General features: G+C 37.7%; 1 protein-coding gene across 1 annotated transcript; it reads left to right on the plus strand.

Moving 5' to 3' along the window:
• The first annotated feature begins 447 nt into the window (after nt 1-447).
• Nucleotides 448-3,000, plus strand: LOC140006925 (uncharacterized). The gene is made up of 3 exons (XM_072049601.1): nt 448-615; nt 703-1,591; nt 1,904-3,000. The coding sequence occupies exons 1-3, from the start codon at nt 448-450 to the stop codon at nt 2,998-3,000; spliced, it is 2,154 nt and encodes a 717-aa protein (XP_071905702.1).
• Nucleotides 3,001-20,085: the final 17,085 nt, after the last annotated feature.

Below are 20,085 nucleotides of genomic sequence, written 5' to 3' on the forward strand. Positions count from 1 at the left end.
GACATCTTCACAGCTTTAAACTACACGGAAGAGCGACAGGTGACTTTCGCCGCATTCCAGTTTGAGGGAGCTGCTCGCTCCTGGTAGAACCTGGTGAGGGTTACCTGGGACATGAACCATACTCCAAGGACTTGGGCAAACTTCACAAGGGAGTTCAATGCCAAATTTCTTCCACCTCTCATCCAAGAAAAGAGAGAGGATGACTTCATAAAATGTAAGCAAGGGGCGATGAGTGTCGCCGAATATGAAGTCCAGTTCACAAAGCTATCCCGATTTGTTCCCGAATTGGTAACCACGGAGCAAAGGCGTGTCAGAAGGTTTGTGCAGGGACTGAATGTAGAAATACAGGAAAGTTTAGCTGCCGTGAGGATAGATACTTTTGGAGATGCCGTCGAGAGAGCCCAGAGAGTTGAAGTAGCTAGAGCTCAAGTGAAATCTTTTTAGGCCATGAAAAGATTTGCTCCTAGCAGTAGTCGGGAGCCGACGTATGGAAATGCTCCACCGGCCAAAGTGGGCCGAGGAACTAGTGGAGTGAATAGTCCTGGAGCACCGCGAGGTGCTCAAGCAAGAGGAACCGGGGCAAGGAATGCTGGGGGACGAAATAATGGAGCTAGAGTAGGACCGATGGGAAGAGGACAACCTAGGAATAACTCGCAAGGAGGCTGAGCAATAATTCCCCAAGTGACTTGTGTATATTGTAAGAAACCTGGCCATACTATAGATGGTTGCTGGAAGAAGCAAGGGAAGTGTTTGAGATGCGGAAGTAGCGAGCACGAAATTTCTGGGTGTCCAAAAGTGCAGGAAGGGACTACTCCGAACGCTAGACCCAACACTTCTGGAGGGAGCCGGCCGACAGTTCCTGCCAGAGTGTATGCTATAGATGATCAACCTGTACCTGATTCCTCGGAAGTCGTGGAAGGTACTCTCCCCATTTTTCATCGATTAGCTAAAGTGTTAATTGACCCTGGTGCAACTTATTCATTCGTAAATCCATCTTTTATGTCTGGAATAGATGTGAAACCTGTCAGATTACCCTTCGATCTTGAAGTTAGGACACCAATTGGTAATAAGAAGATAATCGCTAGCTTAGCCTATAAGAATTGTGAATTCTGGATTGGAGAGCGTAAAATGCTAGTGGATCTAATCAGTCTGGACATAAAAGGGTACGATGTTATCATAGGAATGGATTTCCTAGGCCAGTATCATGCTAAGCTTGATTGCCGAGCGAAAGTGGTAGAATTTTGTATACCTGGAGAAGCAACCCTGCGGTTAGATGTTAAGAGTAGGTTAGCATCATCTGCTATGATCTCAGGGATACGGGCGAGGAAAATGTTGTCAAAAGGAGCTCAAGGTTTCTTAGCCTTCTTGATTAATGCTCCCAGTGATCAAGTGAAGTTAGAAGATGTACTAGTGGTACGAGAATTTCCGGATGTTTTTCCCGAAGAGCTAAAGACTCTACCGCCGGAAAGAGAAGTGGAATTTAAGATCGACTTGGTGCCTGGAACGGCTCCAATTTCTAAAACTCCGTACCGAATGGCTCTTGCCGAGCTAAAGGAGTTGAAAATTCAACTGCAAGATCTCTTGGAGAAAGGTTTTGTGAAGGAAAGTGATTCACCGTGGGGAGCACCCGTTCTATTTGTTAAGAAAAAGGACGGAAGCTTGAGGTTGTGTATCGATTACCGAGGGTTAAATGAGATTACAATTAAGAATAAATACCCTCTACCGTTGATAGATAGTTTGTTCGACCAACTGCAAGGGTCAGTAGTTTTCTCTAAGCTGGACTTGAGGCAAGGGTATTACCAGTTAAAGATTAAGAAGGAGGATATACCCAAGACTGCTTTTAGTACGAGATATGGACATTTTGAGTTCACAGTCATGCCTTTTGGTTTAACTAATGCACCAGCGGCATTCATGGATTTAATGCAGAGAGTCTTTAAGAAGTATCTGGATCAGTTTGTAGTGGTTTTCATCGATGATATCTTGATATACTCTAAGACTCGAGAGGAACATGTTAAGCACTTGGAGATAGTTTTACAGATATTAAGGGAGCATAAGTTGTATGCCAAATTCAGCAAGTGCGAGTTTTGGCTGGATGAAATATCTTTTCTAGGGCACAAGGTTTCCAAAGATGGAATTGCCGTGGATCCGGCAAAAGTTGAGGCCGTTATGAATTGGAAACAGCCAGAAACTCCAACTGAAATTAGAAGTTTCTTGGGATTAGCAGGTTATTATAGGCGATTTATACAGGATTTTTCAAAAATTGCTGGACCCATGACCGAGCTAACCAAGAAAGGAAATAGGTTCATTTGGACTCCGAAGTGCGAGTCAAGTTTTCAGGAATTAAAGAAGCGTTTAACATCCGCTCCTGTTTTGGTGTTACCTGACGGGGAAAAAGGTTATGCCGTGTACTCCGATGCTTCTGGAGAAGGTCTAGGATGTGTTTTAATGCAAAATGGTAAAGTGATTGCCTACGCTTCCAGGAGACTGAAACCTCATGAACAAAACTACCCAACTCATGACCTAGAGTTAGCATCAGTGATTTTTGCCTTAAAGAAATGGAGACATTACTTGTATGGCGTGACTTTCGAGGTTTATACGGACCATAAGAGCCTCAAGTATTTGTTCTCCCAGAAGGAACTAAATTTGAGACAAAGGCGGTGGGTAGAATTTCTGGAAGATTATGACTGTTCAATTAATTACCACCCAGGAAAAGCTAATGTGGTAGCTGACGCTCTAAGTAGAAAGGCCCAAGTAGTAGGGTTAATGGTTAAAGAGTGGGATATGTTAGAAGAAATAAGTGGTTGGAACCCTCGCTTGGAGAAATTGAAGGTTTTATTTGGGAGCTTATCGTTAAAATCACCATTACTAGAGCGTATTAAGGAGGCTCAGAAAACGGACCCTATGATTCAGAAGAATTTGGAGAAAGTGCAAAAAGGGGAAACCCTAGATTTTAAATTAGGGTCTGAAGGTGTATTGAGGTTCCGGCAGATGAAAAGATAAGAAAAGAAATTTTAGAAGAATCACATCGATCGAAGTATACTATACACCCAGGTGTGACTAAGATGTATCATGATGTGAAGGGATTATACTGGTGGGAAGGTTTGAAAAAGAACGTGGCCGAGTTTGTACAGAGATGCTTGATCTGCCAACAAGTAAAAACCGAGCATCAGAAGCCCTCTGGTTTATTGCAACCGTTAGAAATCCCTGAATGGAAATGGGAACATATAACAATGGATTTTGTAACGGGATTGCCTAGAAGTCAAAAAGGATTTGATGCAATTTGGGTAATAGTTGATCGACTCACTAAATCTGCACATTTCCTACCCGTAAGCATGAGCTTTTCTTTGGAAAAACTGGTCAAGTTGTACACAGAAGAGATCCTAAGATTACATGGTATCCCTGTAAATATTGTGTCTGATCGAGACCCAAGGTTTGTCTCGCGTTTTTGACAGAAATTTCAGGAGTCTTTGGGGACCAAGTTGAAATTTAGTACTGCTTATCATCCCCAAACCGACGGGCAGTCGGAAAGAACAATTCAAACTTTGGAGGATCTGCTGAGGTCGTGTATATTGGATTTTGGAGGTAAATGGAGTAATTATATGACCTTAGTAGAATTTGCGTATAACAACAGTTATCAAGCCTCCATTCAAATGACACCTTATGAAGCTTTGTATGGGAGAAGGTGTCGATCTCCGATTCATTGGGATGAAATAGGAGAGAATAAGATTGTAGATCCAACAGCGATACCTTGGATAGAAGAAGCCCAGGAGAAAGTGAAACTAATTAGAGAAAGGCTTCAAACCGCTCAGAGTAGACAAAAGAGCTACGCCGACACAAGGAGGAAAGACTTGGAATTCGAAGTAGGAGACAAGGTCTTCCTAAGAATTAAACCCTTGAAGGGCGGAGTAGTGTCTAAGAAAGGTAAGAAGCTGAAGCCAAGGTATATTGGACCTTTCGAAATTTTGAAGCGAGTTGGGAATGTAGCATATCAGCTGAAGTTACCCGCAAGCATGGCTAAGGTTCACGATGTATTTCACGTTTCCATGCTTAAGAAATATTATTCCGACCCAAGTCATGTGCTGCCACTGGAGGGAATTGAAGTGGATGAGACGTTAACGTATGAAGAGGGACCAGTCAAGATTTTGGAAAAAGAAGTAAAGGAGCTGAGAAATAAGGAAATTCCTCTGGTAAAGATTCTATGGAGAAATCATGGACTTGAGGAAGCAACTTGGGAATTGGAGGGAGAAATGCAGAAAAAGTACCCTGATTTATTTCCTTAGAAAGTATGAATTTTGAGGACAAAATTCTTTGTAAGGAGGGGAGGATGTGAGAACCCTGAAAATATATATAAGCCAGTGCATATTTCATTTGCATCTCTTTTATTCCTTAATAATTTCTAGCATCACTTTTACTTGTTCGCAACTAAGTATGTAAAAATAGGGTTATGTGAAAAATAATATAATTTTTCCTAAGTTATGAAATTTCTTGGTTTTGCTAGACTAAATTAATATCTTTAGAGTTAGATTAAATTTTTCGCCTTAGCATAAAATGTTAGAATACTTAAATTCCCTTATGCGAAATTAATGACACTTGAGTCGATAAACTTACTATCTTAAAACAAATTATTTAAATTCCAATTAGTTGCTAATGTTAAATGTTAATAGGAATTTCCGCGTTAAGATGAAAACCAATGAATTTTAGATAAACATGATACTAATATACTAAACATACTTAAGGCGTGAAAATTTCGATAATTATAGTCTTATCCTTCTTTGTTTTCACAATAAGTGCGTAAAAATAATTTTATGTGCAAATTGTCACACTTGTATTAAATTATTATTTCGCTTGATTCTATATTACTAAATCGATAAATTTCGAGTTAGACTAACTCTATTTCTTGAGAATAAATAATTGGATATTCGGATAATTAATTTAATCGCTAAATAATGTTAGGAACCTTAATATTAAAGTGTAATCGATAAATATTTGATAAAAATGGTTTAAGTATACTAGTGTATAATCAGGCGTTCAAATCACACTTGGGGATAAGTTTTGGTTTTAAGATTAGAATGGAAAATTTAAGTAGAGGTTAGGAAGCAAAGTGAAAAGACTAAAATGCCCTTACAACCACAACATTTCCATGCAAAACCAAACAATCCCTCTAACCGCATTTCAATCACCGCTCAATCGACCAATCACATTTTCACCAATTCTATACGCAACCATTTCCTACACTCAAACTCTTCTCCAAAACCGCGGCACCATACCTCTTCTTCTTCATTTCATATCCCAAACCACCACTGCACTCCTACTCTGCCTTGCTATCGTCGACCAAAGGAGAGAGCGAGAGAGGGAAATCCGCGAGCTGCAAAACAAATTTTCTGGTTCTGTCCGTTAGTTGAAGGAAGATAGGGAGAGGTTGTGCGTGAGTCTCCTCTGTTTTCTTTTCAACATCCACCAGCTGCAACCATCTTCACCGCAACACCATTCCAGCTGCAAACCAAAAACCAGAATCAAACTTGCGCGTGAAGCCGAGAGGAAGGAAAGAAATTTCCAGATTTTCGTGTGTGAGCTGAGTTCATATCTGAGGTAATTTCTGGGCTAATTAAGTTAATTGCTAGTAGATGAAGCCATATCAGAGCTTGCATGAGTTGCTTGTGCAGTCGGATGATGATATTAAGTCACTAGAAAAATTTCTGTTTTGGCTAAATGGCTCTGCCGAGGAATTGGTTTGGAAATGTAGCATTATTTCTGATACCCTGCGACAATCTGAGCTCAATTAAATGTTTAACCAACTAAAAACAAGAAGGTTAAGTCATCTAGGAACATGCATGTGAGTTTAGGCAGCCGGATTTGTAATTAAGAAAAGAAGAATTTCTGTTATGCGCAAGTGATGGAAACTGCCGAGAGCTTAACTTGATTAATGCAGCTTGATTTGGTTTAATTTTGTTGTTTGAGCTTATAACCATAATTAGTTAGTTAATAACAAGTTAATTAGGCTCTGCATGTAGTTAATTAATTAGTTTAAACCAGAAAAATAAAATCAAAATGCAACCTGCCACATGCATGTTCATCCGAGCCAAGCTGGGATAATTTTTTTAGAAACCTTGAAGTTGATGGCTGTTATTTGAACTCGATTTCTAAACTGAAAATGTTAATCAGTGGTTAAGCATCTGCATATTGAATTTGAGCTCCTAACACCTCAACTTAACCAAGGGAAATCTGGTTTTAGAACCATTGTTATTGCTGGAAATTTTGAGAAAAAGCCGTGAGGTTTAAACCTGGAAATTTTGGGGTTTGTAATCATGGTTTAAATTCAACTCTTGAACTGGAAATGTTCATTGTTTAGCTAAGTAATTGCATGAGGAAGTTGAGAGATTAATAGCATGTTTTAACCGAGAAAATAAAATGAAAACAGAAAGTTTCTTCATGCATGTTCATCCGTATCTAGCTGGACAGATTTCTGGAATTTTTGGGATGTTTAAACCTGTTATTCGAATTCGATTTTGAACCAGAAATGTTAATTAGTTAGCCAAAGGTTCACATGATGAATTTGAGAATCTAAAACCATGTTTTAGCCAAGGAAAAGTTGGATTTATAAAACTCTAAGTGCTGGAAAAGTATTGATAGCCGAGGGGATGAACCAGAATTTTCAGTTTGTCTTTGGAAATTATAATTGGTTTCTGGAAATTTATTTTATTCTTCCCTTGGAATATAATGGTTTAGTAATACATAAGAGATGTAAATTTTAAGTTGTTTGGCAATGAAATATTGGATATATTGAAGGATTGAACCATAAATGTTGGTATATAAGTGCTGGAATTTCTTTTGTGGTAGCCGAAGGTTGAGTTGGAAGCTCAGCTTGTTTTTTTTAAAATTTTCTTTGAAACGTAATGGTTGGAAATGCCTGGAATATGTTGTTTTAGAGTTATATAAGAAAGGTATGGATGGTTTGAATAAAAACCTTATGGTGTTAAAAGAGAAAAAGGAGTTTTTCACAAGTGAAAAATGAGTCTTCAGATTTTCGGATTTCACTGACCAGTCTCAGTAAAATGCTTGTATCTTGGTGTAGGAAAATCCGTTTAAGGTGCCGTCAGTGGCATTTGAAACTAGAATCATAGACCTTTGTTCTGTAGAAATTTCATATTTTTCCTCCATGTGTACTGCTGTCCGTGACTCCTCAAAGTAGGCTGCCCTGCTTGAATGTCTTGTTTCTTCATGAAACTGAATGTTTACTTGGAGCGAACATTTAGCTTATTTGTGATTTGAATTCCTGATTGAATTGTGGTTGGAAGTGATTGATGGTTGTCAAGGGCTAATGATTGATGAAGACCTTGGCCATTTGAATGATTTTATAAATATTAAAGAGTGATGAACTTTGATTGCTGGAATTTCTTGAAGGCCTTACCTTCATTTTTGTTTTAGTTAAGATGTGATATGAGCTTGCCAAAACCAAGTGCTAATGATTGACGAAGCCTTGGTTATTCGTTTTATTCTTGATCAGAATTGAATCTGTTGAAACCTAGGGCTAATGATTGACGAAACCCTAGTGAGATTTCTATTTGAAATGTGAGTTGATTATATTGATAAATCTGAAATATTATGTGCTGGTAAATCGGAATCGTAAGGAATCCATTTTGGTCCTGTGAACTTGAGAAGTTTTAAGCAAGCTATTTAAATATATCTTCACTCTAGTATGGTATGATAAAACTTAGCACTAAATGTTAAAGTTAGAAATTTCGTGTAGGGATTTTCTGAACCTTGCCAACTCAATATTTCTCCTTTAAGCGTAAACTAGCCTTATTACTTTTAGAAAATGATTTCACTAGTTTTAAAACCCTAAGTCTTGATCTATTTCCTTTTCTTTCCTTAAAATTTGTCCCTGGCTAATTGTCTAGAGGAAAATTTCCAAAATACAAGATTTTAGTGACTTTAACTAAAAATAGCAGAAAACTTCCTCGGCAAATTTATTCTAAATAAAATAGTACTAACCGCACTCGTATAAAGAAAAATATTTTTAAGGAAAGCCATATAAAACATTTCCTACTTTTACAAAATTTCAATCCTAAGTGGATGGTCGAATTGTTTCAAGAAAATAATACTAGTTACCCTTTTCTAAGGAAAAGTATCTCAAGGAAAACTATAAGAAACATTTTTACTACTTTTGTCAAAGTTTCAACCTAAGTAGATTTTTGAAATTTTCTTGAGAAAGTAAACTAGTAATATATTAGATAATTCCCTATACGAATAAGTTTAAAAATTGAATAGAAAACTTATAGTTTCAAAATTTGGTATTCTAGGATTTTGCGAGGACGCGGAATTCGATTCCCAACTTGATATCTGAACTCCACTCTTGGTGAGTGTCCCTGCTTGTTCTTTTCCTACCTGATTTAAGTGCTTTCTAGACTCGATAAGTGATAATTTGCAAAACTAGTTTTTGATCCATCGAAGTGAGCGGTGTGTACTTTATCACACTAGCCGTTCGAGTGGTGACTTGCGTGAATCATTTTTCTCATGAATCCTTGAATCTAAATGTAGTTGCGTCGTTGGGTGAATCCCTCGACTTCTGAATCCAACTACGCAAATGTCGCTGGGTGAATCCCTCGACCAATTTCCTGAGGGTGTACTAAAGTATACTGCTCCCAATTATCTAAGGGTATACGCAAGTATACTGCTTCCAATTATCTACGGGTATATCTCGAGTATACTGCGTCCTTAGTCGGTGAGCGGGCCCGGGACAGGGGAATGAATGGTGACGGGTTAGGTAACAAAATGAGAAACTCTACATGGATCATAAGTAGTGAGAGTTGACGGAGGGTCAACTACGATAATTGGTGATCAAGCGAGGAAAATGGCTCCTGAGAGCCCATGTATCCTACCTTGTGCTGTTATACGCTTTCCTAACTGTTTAAATTTGTTAAGTCATTATCCGCTGTTTGATTTACGTGATTGCATGTTTTCGGGCACCACTGAGCTTTAGCTCACCCCACGTTTATTTGTTTTCCTTAACAGGCTCTGGAAGTTGAAAGCTTTGAATCTTACTCATGTTTCCGTTTTGGAATGTATTTGATTACTAAGACTTATTTTGTGGGCTGTAATGCGTTAATTGAGCTTATGTACTTTCATTTTGGATTGCCACTTGAAGCTGGAAAATGTGTAAACCCTAAATTGGAATGTTTGGCTTGTAAGTTTGTATTAGTGATGTGTGTAATTATCTGTCCGGATTGGTACGACTTTATACCTTGGTATGTAGTCCGTGGGACGTTTAAGAGCCTCGATTGGCTATTTTAAATCACTGTTATCTTTGAAGTTAATGTGGTGATAGAAATCGATTTCTTCTGGAAAAAAAAATTATTTTGTAATAGATTAGGTTATTCTTCGAAAGGATTTGGGTTAGAATGCTTGCGTGAGTCCTGGCGAGAGTTGGGCAGGCGGCCCGCCAACCCTTGGGTTCGCCTTAGGGGGAAGTGGGGTCGCCACAGAAGCCGCGGGGAAAATGCAAGGAAAAAAAAACAAGCAAAAGGGTTGGAAGGGAAAGAAGGAGAGCATCTGAGGAGAGTGAGAGAGGAAGGAGGAGATTGTGGAGAGTGAAGGAAATCTGGGAAAAACATAAAAAAGGGAAAAGAGGGTTTCGAGCAAGAAGAAAAAAGGAGGAAAGGGAAAAAGGGAGAAAAAGGGGGAAAGAAAAAGAAGAAACACAGAGCAAGAAAAACAGGGAGAGAAACTGAAAAGAAAAATAGAAAAGGAGGAGGGCTTCGAGGGAAGGTAACGGCTAAAGAGAAAAGGAGAGAGGGAATCTGAGAACAAAAAGAGAGAAAACAAGGGAGGAGGAGGAGGAGATTCTGGGAGAGGAAGACAGAGCTGCGGGCAAGAAACAAAGAAAGGCAAGAAAAAGGAAGAAAAGAGAGGGTTTCAGGAAAACAGAAGAAAAGGAAAAGAGAAGGAAAGAGGTTCGGGGGGTGGAAGAAAGGCAAGAAAAGAGAGAGAGATTGCTGAGGGATTGGAAGAAAGAAAAGCTGGAATAAAAGGAAGAAAAGAGAAAGCTGCGAGGAAGAAGAAAAAGAGGGTTTCGGGGGAGGAAAGAAAGGAAGAAAAGTTGCAGAATTTTTGGGAAAAGGGCTGATTTTCAGCCATCTTGTGACGAAATTATCTTGTTCATCTTAGCTTGATTCGGGTAGATTTCAGTTTCTGCACACACTAAGGTAATTAGGAGAAGGAGTTGTGTTCAGATTATTTCTGCAAATAACATCGAGAGGGATCCCGAATTCAGACCCAAATCCTGCTACTTGTTTTCACTGGTGCGGGTTCAAAACCGCAATGAAGCAATTCTAGCAGCTTTTTCGCACATTTCTTGTCCTGATTTCGATCCAGAAAGCTACATCAGGTACTTCCCTAGATTGATGTCTTAGTTCCTTTCATCTTCATTCATTGTTTGGTCGTGATCTTGAGTTTCTTGGTCGTTGTTGTTGTATGCTCTTGCCGTTTCTATTCCTGGGTGGTGGGATGAAGATTTCTCCATGTTGGCTTGTGATTAAATGTGATGTTTGAATAAAGGGAGCTTGGATGTTGTTGGGGTTTCATTATTTTCTTATTTTGCTTCTGAACTTGCATATTAAGTAGAGTTTCTTGCCAAAAAATGAAAACCCAGCAAAAGTTGCAGAATTGTTCTAGATTTTTGCATGCCCTTTTCCTCTGAATTTTTGTGCTTAAACATAAGGATTTTATGGTGAAAAGTGAGAAGAATGCTTGGTGATTGTGTTGCTTTGGTCTAAATTGCCGTTGGTTGAGACACTAGTGGCGTTAGAATAAGAAAAAATTGCATTCAAGAACTCAGAACCAGCGAAGTTGCAAAAAGCTTCTTCGTAAGCTTGCATGGAAATTTTCATAAAAATTGCATTTTAACCCCTCAAGTTTTCCCTTATTCTAGTTTGGCCCAAAAATTGAAAAAATCAATCAAATTTTGTCCTTTTAAAATGTTAACTTTCTTTGGCATACTTTAATGTGATTTTTGGACAGATTATTCATAAGTTTTAGGAGAGAATTTGAAGGTTTAATAATTTTTGATAGATTTATAGTTTTGATTTGGATTTTAGTAAAATCTTGGGTAATTTTGTTGTTTAATTATAGCAAATGGGTTTCATTCATTTTGTGAAGTTTAGCATTTGGTTTTGGTATGCTTCATCTTAAGCCCTTAATTTTATCTTATTTTAATTTAGACCCTTAATATTTGTAATAATAATGATTTGACCTCTCAAACTTCTTTACTTCTTTCAATTGGGTCCTTGCTTGTTTTAATTTCTTGAATATGGGTTGTTTACCTTCGTTTAAATACTTTAATTGATTCAATTTCATATTTATTTCCATCTCTTATGATTATTTGTTAATTAAAGTGGTGCATTAACAATTTTCTGTGTTGGAGGGTAAATAAGAGAAACTTCATTTCATTAGGTCACCAATTCAAAGGAGGTACGCTCTACTCCTTTCTTTTGATTTTACTTGATCCTATGTGCTCCTATGTGATTTTATGTGTGTAATTGCATGTTTTTTAAATGTTTGTTATTTTATTTTATTTCATTTATTTATTTATTCACCTTATTGGGTTTTATTTTGTATACTTATTTTAATTTAATTTTTGATTATTTCAGAGGCAATTAAATGCCAAATTGTAATAGTTAGGTTATTATTTTATTCTTTCCCCTTTTTAGATTGTAGTTAGGACCCCCAAATGTAATAGTTAGGTCTCTATTTTCTTTTATTTGCTTGTGTGCTTGCATGCTTGTGTGTTTACGTGTTTACTCGCTTTCTTAGGGTCCTTGCATCTAGATATCATGTTTATGTGCTATGTGCTATATGTGATTTTGTGAGGACCCGAAAATTTTCTTATTTATCGAATATTACAAGTTTACTTAAATATTTATTTACTCATTTTCTCCGAATTATTTATTGCGACCATTTAAAATCCATTTATATGGAACGACACCTCTTTTATATTTTTAAAGCATTTTGTTGGAAAATTGACTTTTCAAAAATTCGTTTAGTTCGGAACAACGAGTGCACGTCTTTCGAGGCTATACTTGAATCGGGAGTGTATTAATATTGGAGAGTTAAGAATGATCAATGGTAGATTAAAAAAAGGTTAATTGAGGAATTAATACTCGACTCATGTGAGAACTCGCAAAAATTTACCTATTTTAAACTCCTATTACTAGCTCATTTAATTATTTATTTGGCCAATTGCCCCGAATATTATTTTCTAACCTCTCTAGACCTAATTACATGGATTTATAGCTTAATTATATTTTTAAAGTGACTTGTTTCAAAATTTATTTTCTTGGAAGCTCGGTAAGTGAGAATAGTGAATGCGCGTTTGGAAATAATAATCGATTCGAGGATACAATAAGTTTGGAAAATTGGAGACTTGTACATTAGTTTTAAAATAGGTATTTTTATGTTTAAGTGTTCAATTATTAGTTAGTGATACTATCGTTATAAGAATTTCTTGAAAGTTTCACTTTATCGTGCACAAATCGGAAGTACGCGTTTTTACACGCGCGATTTAATTGAGGGACTTAAGACCATTATTTTTAGACCATTAAGAGTGAATAATAATAGTATGAATACAAGTGCATTCGAGGTTTAGTACACTAGTGAAACAAACTCGAGAGGAATCGAGCACAAAACGCGCGCGTGTACGCACGAGGAGAGAGTTGACTTTTGATTAATTTTGGGCCACACATTTTAGCTTCTCTTGGAAGCATAATTTTTTATCAAACCACTCTCTCTCATGCTTCATTCCAGCCGGCCACAAGGAGGAGAAAAACAACTCCAAGCTCTTCCATTTTCTTCTTCATTTCTTCATCAATCTTCCACCAAATCACACCAAAATTTAACCACACTTAGCTAATCACTTGGAGACCACATCAAGCTTGGAAAGAGGGCTGCTTTCACGGTTTTTATGGAAGTAGTAGTGCACTTATGAGCACATGCATACATGTGGGTAGCTTTATTTATGTTGGATTTTGGTGTGTGGGCTCTATGAATTCCCACTATGGTTGGATGGACTGATTTGATGAATTATGATGTTATTAATGTTGGTTTAATGCTTGTTATACTAGAAATGAGTGATGTTAAGGATGAAAACCCAAAAGAGGTCAAAGGGAGAATTTTTCCGATTCTGCCCTTGTGAATTTCGTGCACTTTAGTGCAAATTTTTTAGGTTCTAATGACTTGTTTCTGATGTATATGAGTAATATAGGTTGTGTACGAAGTTTCATCAAAAAATTTCATGATTTGGTTGGCCAAATGATGTGTTTTCGGAAATCAGCAAAAACTGGAAATTTTTCCGTAACTGCTCTAGCAGTGTTTTTGTTTTAGCTATAACTTTTTACTCCGATGTCAAAATCGAGTGTTGTTTGTGGCACTGGAAACTAGACATTCCCAGCTTTCCAACGGTATAAAATTTACATTCTGATTCCACCTGAGGAGTCCATACCAATCATTTGAACATGACTGTCCTGTTTCACGTCTACACTGGGAGCTCTGTTTTGAGCAGCGAATTGATGCTCAAATATAAGCTAGCTGTACAGATTTTGAAAATGATTTCTTCTTAGAAATTGTAGCTTTATGAATCAAGTTTTCAACACCACTGACCACGCTCAATTTCAAGTTAAATTGAGTGAGTTGTGGCCAAAATCCAAAACTGACTCAATGATTTGAAACCTTCTTCTTTTGGCTAGTTGATGCCTTAACCTTGATTGGGACTTGTTGTTTCGAAATTCTTGGTGTTAATCACCTACCAAATGCATCTTGGATGTTTCTTAGATATTACCTACACAAAGGGACTGTGTTTGGGACATTTTTGTTGGCCAAACGTTTTGAAAACGGAAAACTCATGTACAAGGCAGATTTGCCTTGGAAATTTGGAAAATTTGGTGATCTGGTTAACCAACTTTCCGTGCGTATTTTTCTATAAAATTTGATAGAGGAATAGCTCTCATGTGGCAGTATAATACTGCCAAATTTGGTGCCATTCCGAGTTCATTTCGATGCTCAAACAAAGTCTCAAAATTTGTAATTTAAACCTGGAAATTTACCTAACCGTCTCAATTTTTCAGCAACTTTGAGCCACTATATCTTGGTGCTCAAAACCCCGATTCTTGTTCCGCTTGTTGTTTTTTAAACTTTGATTACAACTCTAATTGAGTTTCAAATCTGAGAGGCTAGTTCAAATTTTATGAATTTTGCCGAATTTCCAAAATTGGCGAAAAACCGACCTCAAAACTGTCTCGCAAGCCTAAAATAGTAACTTTGAGCCAGTTTTTGAATGCCTTCCGTTGGGAATCATGGGAAAGTGTATTCTAGGAACTTTTAGTACTTTGGAAGAAGTTTCCAATGGTACCAACTTTTCCAATTTTGGACTTGTAAGGAGTGAGATACGATTTTTCAAAAATCTAGTATCAACGCTGAGATTTTCGAAACTTAAGGAAATGGAGTTTTTCGAATTCTCCTTTTCCCCTCGATATCACTTGAACGTTTTACACTTGATTTCAAAGATGAAAACTCGATTTCTCTTGTGCTTTAAAAACCCCACTTTTGAGCCTTGATTCGCGAGTAATTTAGGCTCGCTTTCGTGAAATTTTCTTAGATTGTACAAGTGTACGATCATTCGTGATAATTGGGGTTTATACATGATAGTTCACTATTAATTACTAAGGCTCGCACGAGGACCTTCAAGAGGATCCCACGGTGAACGCCTGAACTTCAAGTGACATTTCTTCCTTGTTTACTTGGTGAGTGTCAAGTGCATGATTACTTGAACTCCTGTGAACTTGATACATGCTTACTTGTTATACATGACTTGAGATTTTGAAAATGGAGTCGAGTGTGTACTTTATCGCACTCGTTCTCATTTGAAATGAATAACTCATGCTTGAAATGCTGGAATATATCAAATGCTTGAAATTATCAAATGCTTGGATTTATCAAATGCTTGAATAACATGAAATAGTGTGACGCCCCGAAAAAAATGAGTTTGAGAACCCGGAAATTTTCTAATTTTCTAGGGTTTATTTTGTTTAAAACAAAACCCGCCTTTTCTACATTTTCTTGATTAGAAAAATTCCCCAGATAAAGTTTATGAGCAAAAATAGTTTTAAAATGATTTTTCTAGTATCGGTTAGTTTTTGAGAAATTAAAAGCGTATTTTGGATGTGGGACCCACTAGTGCGAAAAGTTCGGAAAAATTCGACCAATTAGGTTAAGTTCCGGATACTGGGTGAAATTTATCGGGTGTTAAGAGATAAGTGGAGGATGAGATGTGATTGATGTGAGAGGAAACAAAAGGATAGAAATGCATTTAATGAAGTGACACGTGTCACTTTGTGAGTGGTTGAAGCCTAAGACAACTATTCACCCTTTTTGACTTTTTGCCATTGAGTTAAATATCTCACAAAAATCACTAAAATTCACTCTTTTCTTCTCCTCCATGGCTGGTTCTCTCTTGAGCAAAGAAGAAAGAAACTCTTCAACATTTTAGCTTCCATTGAGCTCAATCTTCCAAAAACAATCACATAAACTAGTTTCTACTCCATAAAATCCCTCCATTAGGTGCTAGTAAGTTGTTTGGTGAAGTTTTTAAGGAAGCTAAGGTGTCCTACAACTCTCCCTCTCTTGTTTACTAGGTGAGTGGTGAATGAACTTCCTCCTACACTTAATGAAGCTTAAGTTGTGCTTAATGGTAGCTAAAGTGATGAATTTGTGGTTTATTTCTTGGTTTGAGATGAATTGGTGAAGTTTTCAATTTATTGATGAATTTTCTGGTTTAATTGTGATCATGATGTTGTGGTTATCTATGATGGTTAGAATTGATGGCTAATGACTATAGTAGGTGTACATGATTGGTAATTGTAACCAATTTTGGGTTTGGAAGGAATTTGAGAAAGTTAGGGTTTTATATCCCCAATTCTGTCCGGTTTTGTATCTCATGGTTAGGGGCCGATTTGGCCTTGGCTCAAAACATGAAAGTTGTAGGTATTGATGTTTTAAGGGTGCTTCAGGTCAATTGGAGTAGTGTAGAATGAGATAAGCCGAAATTACTATTGCTGTTCTGGGTTCATCAGGATGTTAGAACTGCGTCTGAAATGGGTTGTTTTGACTGGAATTTTTTTGGATTTGGGTGTTGAGGTCTTCTGATGAAATGTAGCTTGATGTCCTAGCTACCATATGCCTTTGGAATTTCTGCATTTGGACCTGTTTAGACTGAGTTGTACTGATTACAGCATAGTGTAATTTGTAAACCTGCAATTACGATTCTGGTTTGTTATTTGGCATATTTGACTTATTTGTGCTGGGATTTGGACTGAGTGACCTTCTACATTGTTGTAGCCCTGGTTCTTAGCTTCGAAATGGTGGGTCTTACACCCTAATCCGATAATCGTAGTGCAATTTGTGCCATTACCGCAAAAGGACGTCAAAACTGTTTTTCTGGTTTTGAGCTTAACTTTCATTTCCGGACTTTTCCCTAGCTTGACTTGTACTAGTACTACTTGGAGCTTGCTGAATGGCTATTGGATGAACTTGTTGTTGTGTGTGTACCTTTGGGTTGGAGTGAGGAAATAATGAAGCCATGATGGCTGGAAAAGTTAGCAAATTCAGGGGAAGTGCTGTCCGACCTTTGAAGGGATTTGTTTGCATTGAGTTTGTGATCTAAGACTTGGATTTGAGCAAGGCAATGTTATATGCTGGATGATTTCTGAGCCGTGGAGGTGAGTGACCTCAAACTATTTCCAAATTTACTTTTGAACCGCTTTCCTGCATTATCTACTTTTGAACTGTTTTCAAAGTTACTTTTGGAACTGTTTTCTTACATATCATGCGTGCTTGCATATTAGTGTCTTGTTATTATCGATTTTGCTTTCAATGATTGTTAAAACGAGTTTTCTAGGCGAGTGTGTACTTTATCGCACTTGACCTTAATAAATATGAAATTTTCAAGGATTAGTGATTAAATGCTACTTGCGCATGAATGTAAGCCTCTTGGGCTGAACTGGCCATTGCCCCTTGTTACCGGTCGTCTCGAGCCAGAAGCGGACTCGGTCGGGCGACTAGGAACTTGGGTGAACGTTTCGGTATACTCGAGTATTACCTTGTAGGTTGGTGGAGCCTGGCCAAAATCCAGGGACGGGGTGAATGAATGCACGAATGAAACCAAATGCAATGAAATGACAGGAGAACGAACGTATCCTTTTCATGACTGTTACTATCGCTTTCCATTGTAAATGTTTCGTGAATTATTGATACTCCATATTGAAATGACATCATTGAAATGAACTATTGTTAAACAGATTTGATTACTGATTTTACTGGTTACTCGCTGAGCTTCTAGCTCACCCCAAAATGTTTTATTCCCCTCCACAGGGCTCAAGGCGAAGGAGTGGCTTGTAGTGTTTATTCATGGATTATCTCATGTATGGATTGAATTTGGATTCCTTTTGTGTAATCATTCATATCGGGATTGTATTGAACGTTTAGAATTGATTGGATGTGTAATAGTCAAGATTTGGACTTCCTCCTGTATAATAATTCTGATCAAGGATCAGAGTGGCAGTGGAAGCGTGGACGCTTCGCTTTTGATATGTAAATGTTGGAATATTTGATTTTTATTTGAGATTTTATCTTGTATTTGTTTGAGGACTGTAGTGATCGACTGAGTCCCGGCGAGAGCTGGGCAGGCGGCCCGCCGAACCCTCTGGTTCGCCTTAGGGGGAGGTGGAGTCGTGACAGTTGGTATCAGAGCTTAGGCTTCAGATCTCTGTAGTGTGTCCTAGGCTTGAAGTTTAGGATGCCGGACTGTGGGTTTGATTTGACTCTTGAGAGATTTTTGCGGGATGTCTTGACTTGATTGGTACAAGATGGAATGTCGAGGACGACATTCTTTTAAGGAGGGGAGATTGTGACGCCCCGAAAAAAATGAGTTTGAGAACCCGGAAATTTTCTAATTTTCTAGGGTTTATTTTGTTTAAAACAAAACCCGCCTTTTGTGAGAACCCGTTTTGCCCTAATATTTTCCTAGGGTTTTTCCCCCCTTAAATTTCATGTTTTCTGCATTTTCTGGCCTAGGAATATTTTCTTGGTGGATTTCATGAGCAGTTATAGTTTTTTAGATGATTTTTCTAGTATTGGAGAGTTTTTAGAAAATTAAGACTAGGTATTGGACGTGGGACCCACTAGTGCGAAAAGTTCGGGAAAATTCGGCCAATACGGTTAAGTTTCGGATACTGTGGAAAATTTATCGGGTGTTAAGAGATAAGTAGTATGTGTGAAGTGATTGATGTGAGAGAGAAAAGAATGATAAGAATGCATTTAATGAGGTGACAAGTGTCACATAAGTATTGGTTTGACCTTAAGAAATACTATTCACATTTTTGACCTTTGACCCAACTTGGTTATATATCTTCAAAAATCACAAAAATGCACCATTTTTCACTCTTGATGGCCGAACCTCTCAAGCTCAAAGAAGGAAGGAAATTCTTCAACTTTTAGCTTCCATTTCACTCAATCTTCCACAACTAATCACCTAGAATAGATTCTACTCCATAAAATTCTTCCTTCTAGTGATAGTAAGTTGTTTGAAGGACTAAGGTGCACAACATCTTCCTCTCTCTTGGTTCTTGGTAAGTGAAGCTTGAAACACCCTACTACACCTAATGATGCTTATGTTGTGCTTATTAGTGATAAGAGTGCTGAAATTTCTGGTTTTTATCTTGATTTGAAGAGTTTTGGTGAAGTTTTTATTTTATTGGGAATTTTTCTGGTTTAATATGAATGGGATGTTGTGGCCTTGTATGATGAATGGTAATGGCTGATAATGACTCTATGAGGTGTATTGGATAGGAAAATGTAATCAATTTTGGATTTGGATGGAAAATGGAAAGTTAGGGTTCATATTATTCCCAATTCTGTCCGAAATTTTAGGTCATAGCTAGAGGCCGAATTGGACTTTACTCAAAACATGAAAGTTGTAGGTATTGGTGAGTATGAAGTGCCTACAAAATTTCAGGGCATTTGGAGTAGTATAGAGAGAGTTATGCCGTTTTTACTGTTGCTGTTTTTGGTGAACAGAATGTGCGGAACTGCGATAGTAATTGCCTGTTTTGACTGGATTTGGTTTGGATTTTTAAGTTGGTGTCTTCTGATGAAATGTAGCTGGATATCTTAGCTAACTTATTCCTTTGGAATTTCGGCATTTGGACCTGTGTAGGCTGAGATTCACGTATTACAGTTTTGTGTGATTTGGGAACCTGCAATTTCGGTTCTGGTTTGGTATTTGGCACTTTTGACCTAGTTGTGCTAGGATTTGGACTGAGAGGCCTTCTACATTGTTGTAGCCCTGTTTCATAGCTTCGAAATGGTGGGTCTTACACCCCCAACCGATAATTGTAGTGAGAGTTGTGCCATTACCGCATTATGACGTCAAAACCGGTTTTCTTATCAAGGCCAACATTAAAGCCTTTCTTAATTTCTGGTTTGCTTTCATGCTAGTATATGTTTATAAAACCCTATTGGGGTTGTGAATTGGTGTTGTTTATGGCTCGGTATGGTTTCTTGTTTTATGATATTGTGAGCTATGGAACGGCTCTTGACATGAAATGCTTATATGTGTGTTGTTGGGTTGTGATTGAAGAAAAATAATGAAGCCTTATGGCTGGAGAATTTGGTAAACACAAAGGGCATGCTGCCCGCATTTTTACTCGAAATTTAGAAAACTATATTCTCAACTTGAGTAAAGGTTACGTATTTAACACTTGAATTTCCATGCATGAAACCCTATTGGGTTATAATTGGCTTGGCTTTGTGACTCGTTATCGAGTCTTATGGTAATTGTTCACTTGTTCTAGGAGGAAACGGTGGTGCACGACGTTCGTTTAACGACGGTGCATGAAACATCATTTTCTCACTTTGTGAGTATACTACTCACCTACTTGTTATAATGTGGCTTTGTGCTATGTGTATTTGATGCCTTGAAGGCTTACTTGGTTATTGGGAATGATTGAGGTGAGGGTGTACTTGATCGCCCTCACCCCTTGT

The sequence above is a fragment of the Coffea arabica genome, chromosome 5e, assembly GCF_036785885.1.
Source record: "Coffea arabica cultivar ET-39 chromosome 5e, Coffea Arabica ET-39 HiFi, whole genome shotgun sequence".
In the NCBI taxonomy this organism is placed as follows: Eukaryota; Viridiplantae; Streptophyta; class Magnoliopsida; order Gentianales; family Rubiaceae; genus Coffea; species Coffea arabica.